Here is a 14,344-nt window from a genome sequence, read left to right as displayed (position 1 = left end):
GAGTCAACAAAAGGACAGACTTGGTGATTCGTAAGATTGTAACACTGAGGATAGAAGCCTGAGGTAGTAGAGCAAGGGAAGGCTGATGTTCTTGCCCAGATTCCCTAACACCTGGACAAGTCTTCTCCTGACAGCTAAGGACAGTCACTTTGAAAATGATCAGATTTTTCCCAGTAAAGACAGCATCTTTTCCTCATTCATTGGTTATGCTCAGATAGGATATCTGAGTTCAACCCGACTGCATAGGTTTTGTAAGTTGATTATGGTGGCTGAATTCAATGTAATTTTAATAGAGCTCACAGCATCAAGTAAACTGAACTCCTTCTGGGATTCTGCCTTTTGTTCTCTAAGGCAGTGGTTGATCCAGATGGTCACCTCAATAAGGAACTCAAAGGTAATCGAAGACTCTTAGAATGCTAGCTCATCTTTGAGTTCTAGGGACAAGTCATGTAAGAAAGTTGATTTTAATGCCCATTAATTCCCATCCACTCTCAGTAGCTAGGGTTCCAAACTCAAAGGCATACTCAGCTGTGCTAGTTTCTTTGAGTAATGTTAAGCAAGCTCAATGCACAATGTGTCGGCAATTTCCACAAGTAGTGGCAATCTCCACAAGTTACTAGGTGTTGAATACTCCCTTCACCTCCTTGGTGCATGCTTACTGTTTGAATTTAGTGGTGAATTCTAGTCCCACTTTTGAAGGTAGTGGAGAACTTTCAAAAATTTATGTTTTAGCCTTGATGTGAACCCCAGTCTCTAGTGTCCCAAAGGAGTGTCTTAACTGAGCTTACTTCTTGATAAGTAAACCAATATGGAGAAAAACATAAGAGCCAGGGAACTGCTGTCAATGAACATCAAAAATATCAGTCTTTTCATAAGGAAATTTTAAGTGATACAAAATAAACAGAGAAAGCTAAGGTTCCTCTCACACAGGCAAAACTTAATACAGAGTCAAAAGTCCACTAGAAACAAAGACTTAGCTTAGGATCAGTCACCTCAGGACAAGCTTGGATGATTGGCTCAAGACTGAACACAATTGCAGGGAACAAACAGGCAAATAAAGCGTCAAACACAGGTCTAGTGCATCCAAAAAAACAAATAAACAATGTTCAGAGTATGTTGAGGATAATGGTATCAATGAGAAGAGTGAAGAGACATGGATGTAGATGGCACAAGGAGAGCTATCCCTGCTGGCCAGGAGAAAAATAGTCCTTAAGAGACAAGATCACTTAACTAACAGAAATTTATTTTTGTAAATGTATCTAAATGTGTTTGAATAAATATATATATTTGGAAGTAAAAGCCTTTTTAAAAGAAAGCAGATTTGCTGGTACAACAAAAATTAATAGGAACATCTGGCCCAAAGCGTCTGACAGAGATTCATGTCTTACCCGCAGAGACAGAGCGCACAACGACAGGCCGTTCACTGCCAGCAATAAAACCGAAGCCGTGGCTTGGATGACGTTGGATGCAAACCTCTCGAGTTAAACCAGGAGTCAGGCTATCACTGTCCATTCCATCTTGACCATCTTCTAACATCACAGAGCTAAGAAATAAGACATAATATTTATTTGGTGGGTAACACAAAGTATAAATTGAGGTTGTAAGTAAACATCCATTTTTACTGTCCAAGATTTACATAACTAATTAAGCATTAATTTTCCTGAATTTGACAATTACAGTTTTCCTCTGCATCTCATATAACATAATACATAATACTCTTGCTTAAAAAATAAAGTTCACAAACTATCATTGGGGTGGTATCTTTTTAAAAGGTACACATTTGTACGTAAATTCGGATAGGTACAAATGTGAGCTTCTTGAGTTATTGGTATCCCACTGCTGGTTGACTCATGGCCTGAACAAGATATACTTAAGCAATTTAAGATATTGGATCAAGATATCTAAAAATTTATCTGAACTACTTTTAAAATAGTAAGCACTAATGTGGCTGTTGCCTAATGTAGCCTAAATAAACCTCATGTGTTTCATAAAATATGGCCCAGTTATCTTAAAAAGTAAAATGTGGCACTGTAAGCACTAGTTAATATTGGTATGAGGCTAAAGTGGCCCCAAAAATAATACCTAAATTTCCAAAAGCATATTAGAGATAGTTTTGGCAAATGTTTTGGGAGAGTCAGCACTGGCTGTTGTGGGTGTAAACCTAAACTTGACCATATATGATCAGCAAATGAGGACCAGTAGCTAAAAACATTAAAACCAGAAACAAAAAACATATCTAGGACAGTTTTGGTAAAGTAGTGAACATTAAGTTCTATGAGACTAATGTGAGTGTAAGCATAAAGTGTCCTTTATAGGATGCCACAGGTTCAATCCTAAGATTGCATGCATGTTTCATCAAATGTGGCCTACTTTGTACATCAAACCACAGGAAATTTGAAATGTTTGGCGGTAGTTGTTACATTGTTCACACATCAGATAACAACAAACACAATATAAAATAAATTCTACATGCTTGAAGGGGGCAGGAACAGCTTTCTTTAGCAGACACATTAAACAGAATCAGAGCACGAGTATGACAAAGTGAAGTGATGTAGCAAGTAAACAATTCAAGTCAAGGAGGACCACAAAGAGGCTGGCTGTATTTTTGTTACATTTTTCAAATATTTGCAAATGATATGGATTAACTGATTACAGACATATTTGCAAAATTGAATCCCTCCCTGGTGAGTGAAAACTACTGGTATTAAACACTGCTTTGTTTAGTTTTTGCACGTATGTGTCAGAAGTTCTGGTTTCCTGTCGCCAACAAGAAAACAGACTACTGCAATCCATGGGTGTGGAAAGACACATCCTCCCAAGCAAGTGTAGAACACACACACTTGTTCCAGTCAGCTTTAGTCTGCTTATGCCGAGTTCAGACTGCATGATTTTCAAACTAGTCGTGTCACAGATGTTTTCACACTGCATGACTATCTGGGCTAGCGTTTCGTCGCTGCTTTGTTTACACTGCAAGATGGTTCGGCGACATGAACATTCACATTGCATGACTTTACTATAGGGAGAATAACTTCGTCCAAACTACGTCTCACAGCCAAAAACATGTAGTATATCTTTTGTTATTAACTACATAATGAGAAAGAAGCCTTTAATGGGGTAGAACATGTACATGTTTGCTCACCTGGGTTTAAAGGGAATTAGCCATTTCTCCTCAACGTTGATAATAAACTAATTTCTTTCTGTATGAAACGTCAAACAGACACGGTTGCTCCTGAGTCCTGTCAAACCTCCACTAGTTTTTCCTCCATTTCGTGGGTCCAAATAAACCGAAAAAGAGCGCTTTTAACTTCTCCCCCAGCCTCCCGCTGACCTGCAGCAGTTATACACACACGCACACACAAGTGAAAGCTACTCTCTCATTGGCTGTAGGCGATCGGCGATGTTATTTTCAGTCAAAACTCAATTCACACGGCATGATTTGAATCGCCGACAGCTCCAGATATTTAGCACGCCAAATATCTCACAGGCATCGGCGACTCATCGGCGATTCTCTCAGATCGCGTCTTTGATCGTTCATACTGTGTGATTATCACTCACGTGCACGAGCAGCGATTTGCCTGTGATTTCAGGCATTTGTCTGTGGTTTCTCAAAACCTGTCGGCGAGCCAAAATCGGGGTTAAAATCACGCAGTCTGAACTAGGCATTAATGTCTTCATGGGTAACTCTTTGGTCCAGTTGGAGCCAGAAGAGTGCTAACGCAGGACAACAACACAGTTGAGTTTTGTTGACACTAGTTGTTTAAAGTCTGCTTGGTGTGTCCCAGCCTTTTAAGTAAAAATGTATACCTTTTAAAAATAAACTGCCCCAGTGACAGCTTGTGTGTCTTGTTTTTTGAGAGTGTCAACGCTTTGTGCCATTTTCGATTGAGTGCTATGTGAATGAACCTTTCCCATTGGATGTAGAAAGAAAAAAAATAATGGCCATTTTAGGTTATAAATTTTTAATTAACATAAAAGGATTATTGATGACTCCACCTGTCATATTCCTCTGTGTGCCCATCCTGGACCCGGGCCATCCCCTGAAAGGAGAGAACTTGATTGTGTAAACTGCTTCAGAGGGCTGGTTATGTTTTGTACACATTCACCTGGGAGGAAAAAAGAATGTGAAAAATAAAAGATTATTTAATAAACACTCAAATCAATCAATCACGTAAGGAATACAAGAACACTTTTACTTTGCTACATTTAGCGTTGGTGAGAATTGTTGCAGTCTGGTAGCAGGCTTGGATTGGCTAATCGGGAAGAAAGGTATAATATGTGAAATCATACGGCTAGGTGCAATACACTGACAATGACTCCTTCCAGAACAGTTGGGAACCCAAAAGTGGTTCTTGATGACCAGCTTAAATTTACATACTACATTGCTGTAATTGCCTGTTTAAGCAGATTTTTCTATATAACACCAGGAATGTTAGAAATTTCCTATCAGACCATGCAGCTCAACTGCTAGTCCAAGCTGGACAATGCTATTTTTGGCTTGGTCAATTGGTATTGGTAGCTTTATTGTTGAATCAACATTCACATTCTTATTGAACAGAACTAACTGGGTAATGTTGAATTCCACACTGATTCACTTTACACCATTAATAATTAAGATTACCAGAGAATCCATTTCGCAGCTTTTATTATAAAACACAGTATAACAACGTAAACAGTAGAACACAAAGGGATATGCAAGTGAATGGTAAACATAACGCAATCGTCCAGGTGAGTAAACTTGTGTTAATGCACTGGATGACTAGGACAGACAGGAGGTTTCATTATGGTAACAGGCAGGCAGCAGGCAAGCAATTGTCGATAAAGTTAAAAATTACGAGGAACAAAGAATGTCAGCAACAGAGAAACGAGTATATATATATATATATATATATATATATATATATATATATATATATATATATATATATATTTATATATATATATATATATATATCATAACAGGAAAAATGCTTAGAAATGTTTGTAGAGCAAAACAACTCTTTGCAGTCAGTGAACATGGAAGAGCAATATGTTATGGGTGATTTCCTATCAGACATTTTTGGAACACACTTCCTATTGATTTAAAGGGTGTTACAAATCATTCAACTTTTAAATACAAGTTAAAAAAAGGGCTAAAAGCAAATCAAGTTTGTAATCATGTGTAATTCTTTTATCTAATATTTTAAGTAATTCTTATTACATGTTTTATCCCTTTGTCATATGTAACTTTACTGTTTTTGTATGTTCGATGATGTGTTTTTTATTTTAAGTTACCTTTTAAAATCTGGCAGGGGTCAACAGATGAAAATTAGCCCTTGTGGCTCATTCTGGCTTATGACAGTTTTACTGTTTGTTAATGAGCATTGTCCCTGTTAAATACAATAAATTCAAATTGGTATTAAGTACAGCTTAGAGTCCTAATCCATGGCAGGCACAGGGTTATAGGATATGTAGTTTGTGGATAGTTAGTAATCTGGTAAGGGTGACCTCAGCTGGTCAGTGAGAGAATTGTACAAGACTGAACTGGTGACAGATTAGAATGAATTGTGGACTGATTGGAGTGCTTTCTCTCTGAGCATAAATTGTACGAAAAGGTCTGTTGGGGGTGGTGGCAGTTTGGTGGGATCTCATAAGACCGGGGCAATGATGATTGTGTTAGACAGTATGGGACATTCTGTGGATTGGGGATTGTTGGGGTCTGGATGACAGGAGGAGAAATGGCTTATTAGCTTTTTGGTCATGGAGGTGAGGGGAGCTGCTATAGTGCCTAAGATTCAAATTAATCTGCGGAAGAAGTTTGCAAATCTCAAGAATTGTTGCAGCATCTTCAATGTAGCAGGTCAGAGGCCAGTTCAAAACATAGTTTACCTCGGCATCATCTCATGAATGATACAGATATTTAGAAGAATTCATATTTCTCTGCTTTGGCTTATAATTTTTGATTTATGAGTCTTTGAAGGTCATATGTGGTAAACATGTTCTTCATAGAATACTGAATATACAAGGATGTTGTCGATGTATATAATTACCCATCAGTTTAGCATGTAAAGGAAGACTTTGTTGATAAAAGCTTGGAAACAGATGGACTACTTACCACTCCGAAGGGCATCACCTGGTAGTCATAGTGGCAAGTACAAGTAGAAATGCTGTCTTCCACTCATCCCCCTCCTTGATTCATATAAAGTTATAAGCACTGCATAGATCTAGCTTGGTGAATAATTTAGTGATGCAAAGTTGTTCATCTTCAGTTGATTTGAAGTTCTAAAGCAGCTGTTTTCTTGAAAAGGACGTGATAGTGTCATTAGAAACTGAATTGGAAATGACTTTATTTTAATATAGTCAGTCGTGAACTGAGGTGAGCCGGTCTAAGGCTTGAAATTCAGTTTCTAATGACACTATCACGTCTTTTTCAAGAAATCAGCTGCTTTACAACTTCAAATGTTCAACAACCTTACAGTTTTGTATGTCTTAACAATAAAAATGAAAAAAAAAAAAAACTAACTTAGGTGAGGATCGAACACGGGTCGACAGCATGGCAACCCAACGTGCTGACCGCTGGACCACAATGACACTGTTATGGTTAGTGTGGCCAGAATAATACTTAATCCTCATTATTACCCTGCAGGCTAAAGTTTACTCATGGGGCTGCGAGACAATAAATAAGAAGAGCGGAGCTGCGGCAAAATAATGGATAAAAAGAGTGAGGCTATGGTCAAATAAATAAATAAATGAAAAAAAATGTGACTGCGACTGCTGCTTTCTCCGTTCGCCATGCTGGAGAGGAACAGTCTGCGCAAATAGAGCGCAGAGTGGGTGTCCTTGACTACAGCTCTCCTCTGATTGGCTGAAAGGTATGAGTTACCCTGCCTCTGGCAGGAAAGTCTCAAAAATACACACACACTTATCCAGGGGGAGTCGTACGTGAAAGAGGACTTGCACATTCTCATTCAGGATGAACTCGCAAGTTTTAAACATTTAAAACTTTTGTACACTCCTATACATTTTCAAATGCTGTTTTGCATTTGTGAAACGTATTTTATGAAAATGTATATTTTGAGCACGTGAAATTTTTTTTGTGAATATAAATGGTTTTATGCACGTGAATTTGGCTACGCATGTATAAATCGTGTCTTTTGCGTGAATTACTTTTGAGTCTTATCTGTCTCCATAGTCAGACGGTTGTTCGACAGCGGCCTCTGGTAGGTTTACGCGAGAACATCGCAGGCACGAACTGCACTCGCGAGAGACATTTGAGATACGAAAAAGCACACACATCGGCCTCTTGTGGATTCGCGAAAACAAAAACTGCGAAAATAAATACCAACCTGGACGTATTTCCTGGTCTCCAGAAACGTCCACAGGACTACGTTTTCTGAATGAGCCTGGGTTGGGAATTTTTTTAAGAGCTCTGTAATCAATGGACCGAGTCCTCCATCCTGGTTACTGACAAAGAAGAATTCAGCAGAAGCTAGTTACATGGATGGCTGGGGATGAAGCCTTTAGACACTTCCACTTCAATGTATTTCTTCATGGCCTCATGTTTGTTGAATGCTTTTGCCAAATCTTTGAATTCAGGGGGAGTTTAGGCTGTATGAGTTTGTCCTCTTGAACAGTAAATGCATTGAGTTGAATTGATGATATGGGTATGAAACACTCTTAAATGTAAAGTTCACACCATTGAACAATTTCACCATCTCTCCAGAAAATAATAGGGTCATGCTGTTGCAGCCATAGTAAGCCTAGGATACCTGGATCCTTGGGAGATGAAATGATAAGGAAGTTGATTTCCTCTGTGTCCATGAAACCTGGTTGAATTGATAGCGGTTTGGTTGTGTGTTGCCCCTTTCGAGTTCCTGGGGTGCGTCTATGTAGCGCCATGACTAAAAGGGGAGAAGCACTTACTGTTTAAGAGGATGGCCTTTTTTTGGGAGCAAAAATGAAACATTCCATGAAGATACCAGTGGCCTGGTATCTTATTGGTGTCTTGAATGTGATCATGCGTGTTGAATCTGAAGGGAGTCGCTCCAGTATGGAAGGCCGTTGGGGCCAAAACGTCTGCAGCGCATTGTGTGTGTATGTGTGTGTGTCAGGCCCGTTGAGGGGTGTCAGGGGTGGAGTGAGCGACGTATCTGAGTAGGGGTGTGTGCGTGCGAGACGTACCTGAAGGACGGTGGGGGTGAGTTGCGCGCGACATAGACTACCTGAAGATCTTGGAGGGATGCGGGGGAGAGGGGTGTGCAATGTATTTAACGACTGATTTGCGAGAAATTATCATTCATTTGCGGGCATTTGGGAGTCTCTGTGCACTTGCGGGATACTCCTAGTCTTAGCAACTGGATCAATGTAAAGGAGGATTAAGCAAAATTGTTTCTACTCTATAACTAATGTTCTAAACTCACAGAAATAAAACTTTACAATGAGTGCAACAGTTTGTATTCAATAGTTTATTATTATTATTTTCCATTTTCCATATCTGCAATGCCTGTATTTTGGCATTTTTTGCAGTCCACTTAGAATCCAACATAGAAATCAATGTTTTCTTTATAGGCATTGATTGTTTTGAAATTTAAATGTCATTAACATGCCTGTGTTTTAATTTCTTTAATAAATATGGCTGTCAAGCCAGGATCTTGATAGTTCAATGTGGGTATGTTGTTTACATGAAGAAATCTGTGTTACAAGTTAAACAAAAATTCTATGAAACAATTATATTTTGAATTTAAATTTTAATAAACAATTATATTTTGAATTTAAATAGTTTTTTTCTTTCGTTTACATTAATTTTACATTTGAATAGCCAAAATTACAAGTTTCAGTATTTTAAATGCAATTAATTGCGATAAATTTTTTTTAAAAAGGTGCGATTAATTAATTTTTTTTAATCGCTTGACAGCACTAATATATATATATATATATATATATATATATATATATATATATATATATATATATATATATAGATGTTGAGTATTCACCTTATTCTCCACCGACGAGCGGGCGCTGCCATTTAAGTCTTTTTGGCTTGAGACTTCCAGTCTCATTCTCTTCCATTCATTTTTTGACGTTAAAAACTGCTCGTTATGCTGCTTGGTGTTGCAATTTGATATTTTCTTATTATATTATTCTACTTGTAGAGCAAGTAGTTTGACCGCTTTCTGCCGTTTATTGTTCCTAGTCATTTCTCCCATAGGCGACTGAATCGGAAGTTCTAAGACAATCGCGAAAATAGGCGCACTTCCGCATTTTTGAAAAAGGTCAATAGTGGCACTGTCACTCCTCTGAGGAGTGACGAGTGTGACCCATCAGAGTTAGAGGAGAGATAGTGTAATTTGAAAAGTAGCTGGTCACTTCTAGGTGGGCGTGGTGATTGCATGAGGTTTTCAAGACAGAAAAATGTTTCAATGAGTTGATCAACAGATTTTCTGTCCTTTCTAAATGCGAGCTTAGATTGAATCTTACTGTTTTATCCTCTCCGAAACAACACTGTAGCATATCATCCAGCCATCCAGTTTGAACTGCGAGTGTGCAGATGTTTTTTTTTTTTTCTTGTCAGCTTAGTCCCTTTATTATTCCGGGGTTGCCACAGCAGAATGAACTGCCAACTTATCCAGCAAGTTTTTACACAGCGGATGCCCTTTTAGCTGCAACCCATCTCTGGGAAACATCCACACACACATTCACACACAAACACTTATACACTATGGACAATTTAGCCTACCCAATTCACCTGTACCGCATGTCTTTGGACTGTGGGGGAAACCGGAGCACCCTGAGGAAACCCACGTGAACACAGGGAGAACATGCAATCTCCACACAGAAATGCCAACTGAGTTGAGGCTCGAACCAGCGACCCTCTTGCTATGAGGTAACAGCACTACCTACTGCGACACTGCTTCGTCGTGTGCAGATGTTTAAGGCATAATCAGTTGTGAAGCATGTATGTTGACGTACTGTTAGGGCCTCCTCCTTGGCTTCCGATCCTCCCTCTGGATGTTCAAACACCTCTCGGAAGGATTTCAGAAACTCATTGAATTTGTGAAAATCGGGTGAACCATTTCTCCAGATAGCAAAAGCCCAGTCCAAAGCCATTCTCGTCAATAGAGAGCACACACAGGACATTTTACCACTTTTGATGGAGTAGCTGTTGAAAAATAATCTAAGTACATTGTCAATAGTATCCTTTACACTTTGTGGGGAACCGTCGAATTTCTCAAGAAAAGCCAGGTGTGGGTAAGAGGTGTAGGTTGTGCATAGGTGTATAAGGTGGAAGTGTAGCTGTGGAAAAAGAGCAGAGAGATTTCAAGATTTTGTAGTAGTTTTATAAGTTCCTCCATTAAGGACATGAAACGAGCTGGTAGACAACACCTGAGCTTGGGTAAACATGGTAAATACAATCCAATAGTCCCGGTTAGTAAACACAAGTGGAGAGGTGGAGAGAGTAATAAAATCTTCTTCTCAAGTAAAAGTACTGTTACTTACAAATTTTTTTACTCAAGTAAAAGTAAAGTTACATGTTTATAAATCTACTCAAGTAAAAGTAAAAAAATAAAATGTACTCATGAGTAAAAAGTAAAGACTAACTATTTCTCAAAAGGGAAAAGACGATGTAAATCTCCAATTAGTTGTTTTTATTTGTATAAGTAACTTTAAAAATTAAAGACCAATAACAAAAAATGATATATTATTTAAAATGTTTTACAGATTATCCTATTTAACAATTTATACAAATTCACAAATTCTAATGCAACATCTGCCTCTTAGCTAAATGGGCTAAATGCACACAGACTTTAATTTTCAGCCAGGCATTCCAAGGGCTTCCGATGACGTCTTTCCATTTCAAATTGTCATGTTTAAGGTCCGATTTCTTTAAAAATCAGTGATCCTCACTGCCTGCACTTCATTTCATACAATATGAAATGGGTTTCAGATCTGACAAGAAGCACTGCATTAAAGTCCAATTCTCCCCGCCATGTCTTTAAAATATAACAGTTTGTTTTACCCCAGTATTTTGGTTGTTGCTAGATACAGTTGCGGCCGAAAGTTAAAGAGAATTATTTATATTATTTAATAAATTTCTCATTTGTTGTATTTTATTAACGTCTACCCCCACCATAACCCTAAACCCAACTGTCACAGTAACATAAAAACTGTAGTTGCATTGAGTATTATTTATGCTATCTATTAAATTACCCAATAAATTGTATTTTTTAAAGCCTACCCCCACCCCAACCCTAAACCCAACCGTCACAGTACTGTAAAATATTAATGATTGTTATACATTCATTCATTCATTCATTTTCTTTTCAGCTTAGTCCCTTTATTAATCTGGGGTCGCCATAGCGGAATGAACCACCAACTTATCCAGCATATGTTTTATGCCCTTCCAGCTGCAATCCATCACTGGGAAACCCATACACACTCATTCACACACTACAGACAATTTTTAGCATACCCAATTCACCTGTACCGCATGTGTTTGGACTGTGGGAGAAACCAGAGCACCCGGAGGAAACCCACGCTAACGTGGGGAGAACATGCAAACTTCACACAGAAATGCCAACTGACCCAGCAGAAGCTCGAATCAGCGATCTTCTTGCTGTGAGGAGACAGCTCTACCAGAGCCACCGTGTCGCCTATTGTTATAAAGTGTCATAAAAATGTTGCTATATTGATGTGCATAGCGCACATCCGGCCGTCCGCTTATCCGATCTAGACTTTACCCAGTATTTTCAATGGAATTTATGTGCTAGCCTGTTGCTACTGACGGCTCTAGTGGTTATACCATCGCTCATCTAATTTTACGCTTGAACAACTAAATGAATGCTTAACTCTATTTAACTTAATGCATTGTAATTACATTACAACATTAATGCTGGTAAAACAACCTTGTGAAATTGAAAATACTCACATTAAGCTATCACCGGAAGGTTATCATTGGCTTTAAAACTCTAACTGTGCATAGAACCCATTGTGCATAAACAATTTTGCTCCAAGTCCCCGTTAATATCTAATCTTTGTGCTAACGAACAATAGGAATGTTACGAACACCGTTGGGCAAGTGTTACCGTTACTTCTAAAATGTAATACATTATATATTAAAAGTTACTGTCATTTATTACACAATATTAATATCTTAGAAATATGTCACACTATTTTGTATTACTTTTAGGTTACTTTAACCAAAATAACCACAGAAGTTTGACTCTTATGAATTAAAGTATAAATTTTCAATAGTATGTCTATGTTTTCAAATACATTTTGCTATTAATTGTAATTTTTCTGACAACCTCGCCTCACAGCAATGAATGAATGAATGAATGAAATGAATGAATAATTAAGAATATCTAAAACACCCATAGAATATTCTAACATACAATATGCAAAATTAACTTACAACCAGCCAGTGTGAACCTTCACACACATGGAGGATTAAATAACACAATTGATTTATAATGTATTATTTTCCTGCACAATGGATTTAACTTAAAAGGGGGGAGGTTTTATTTTGAATGATAATATTGTTGAGTAAAGTTGACATCTGGCTGTGAATATGTCACAATGTGAAAATCTTCAGTCATCTAGTTCCTCTTGGCAGTTTCTGAAGGTCACGGCTACACCATCTTGTTTATCTCAGCAGATCCTTTCTAACACTTTCTTGCATCTGTATGTTTAAATACTGGGCAGCTGAGGAAAACTGTATTTTAGGCAAAAGTAACCTTACATGCAGGGTGATGGCTCATATGCTGGAAGGGAGCTGCAGTCAGGATGGGATAGGATGTATCATTAATGGTTACTTTCTATCAGGTGATACAGCATGTATGAATACTCAAGAGGACCTCTGGCCAGTATGGTTTAAGGTGAGATGTGGACTTTTGTATAACATCCTTCAGCTATCATTACCACAGTCACGGCAGTGTTTCCACAATGTTTAACACCCATATACTCTCTAACTGACAAACACTCTTAACTCTTTCTTCAGCTATTTTGACCAGACTTGAGCTGACGTGAAGTGACAATCTGCTAATTTGCATTATAACAAATTGTATAAATATTTTTTTCCCCTGATGTTTCTCAGACACAGTTTGTCTTTATTATTTTAAGTGGTTATGGTGTAACATAACCATATAATAATATTAATATTATTATTATTCATTAATTCATTTTCTTTTCAGCTGAGTCCCTTTATTAATCTGGGGTCGCCACAGCAGAATGAAATGCCAACAAATCCACCATATGTTTTACACATCAGATGCCCTTCCAGCTGCAACCCTTTACTGGGAAACATCCATACACACTCATTTACACACATTCACTACGGTCAATTTAGCTTATGCAATTCAACTATACCACATGTCTTTGAACTTGTGATAGAAACCAGAGCACCTGGAGGAACACAGGGAGAACGTGTAAACTCCGAACAGAAATGCCAACTGACCCAGCCGGGACTCAAACCAGTGACCTTCTTGCTGTGAGGCAATTGTGCTACCCACTGTGCCACAGTGCTACCCCATTATTATCACCATTATTAAAATGAAAAGAAACTATAGCGTACATTAAGATGACTTTACTTACAAAATTGGTAATACAGAATTTATTCAGAGGTCTCCATTTGCTCAGTCACTCAAATTCTCACATTGGATCTCAAGATGTGGCAAACGTTAAATTGTGTGGTTTAAGATGAACAGGAAAATATTATTATATTAATTCTTAAGAATCCTCATGATTTATCATCATATTTCTTGGCTAGCCTAAATCATTAATTTACAATAATTTACATTTAGAGGACATATTTATAGGATGTCAGAATTACAGTGCAAAAACTAAAGATTGCAGGCACATGTTTACAAAGAGATTGGCTCAGTTTTCTGGTGGTGAATGTAACTTAGAAAACATCAGTCATAATTTGTCTGCAAAATACTTTTAAATATTATATAACTTTAAAGATGATCCAAAAAAGTGATGCTGTCCCTATATGTTTCATTAGAATATATAGCAGTGAAGGGTAGTTTTTTGTTTTTGTTTTGAAATCACAGATACACAGTAAAAAAATGGACCTACAATAAAGACCACATAAATACAAAACATGCCTCAGCAATGGAGACAAAATAATTCTGTGAAGAAATGCATCCCAAGGGAATGACTAGCTGAAGTGTTGCCATGGATACAGCAGAAGTGAGCTGATGAAAAGGTGTATGACCGCAGCAAATGATGGCTAGGCTCAGCCCTGCCACCACTAAGACTATATACAGTACAAAATCTTAACCACTCTTTAAAAGCTTTTAGCATTCAGCGTGACAAAAATGTCTGATTGATCGATTAATTCTTTTTATTCTTTATTTATTTACTT

At 37.8% G+C, this 14,344-nt stretch overlaps 1 protein-coding gene across 16 annotated transcripts in view; it reads right to left on the bottom strand.

The window, feature by feature from the left end:
* Positions 1 to 14,344, bottom strand: part of frmpd3 (FERM and PDZ domain containing 3) — a 195,518-nt gene that overhangs the window by 48,438 nt on the left and 132,736 nt on the right. For all 16 annotated transcript variants that reach the window (XM_087281000.1, XM_087281006.1, XM_087281013.1 and 13 more), the window contains 2 exons: positions 3,994 to 4,103; positions 1,389 to 1,543 (listed from right to left, as the gene is read on the bottom strand). In XM_087281000.1, the coding sequence (XP_087137126.1) occupies positions 1,389 to 1,543; positions 3,994 to 4,034 (196 nt within the window). In that variant the 5' untranslated portion in view covers positions 4,035 to 4,103. The remainder of the gene's footprint in view (positions 1 to 1,388; positions 1,544 to 3,993; positions 4,104 to 14,344) is intronic.

This window comes from Danio rerio, chromosome 14 (genome assembly GCF_052040795.2).
Source record: "Danio rerio strain M-AB ecotype USA chromosome 14, GRCz13ab, whole genome shotgun sequence".
NCBI classification, from domain to species: domain Eukaryota; kingdom Metazoa; phylum Chordata; class Actinopteri; order Cypriniformes; family Danionidae; genus Danio; species Danio rerio.
This window is presented reverse-complemented; position numbering and strand designations above follow the sequence as displayed.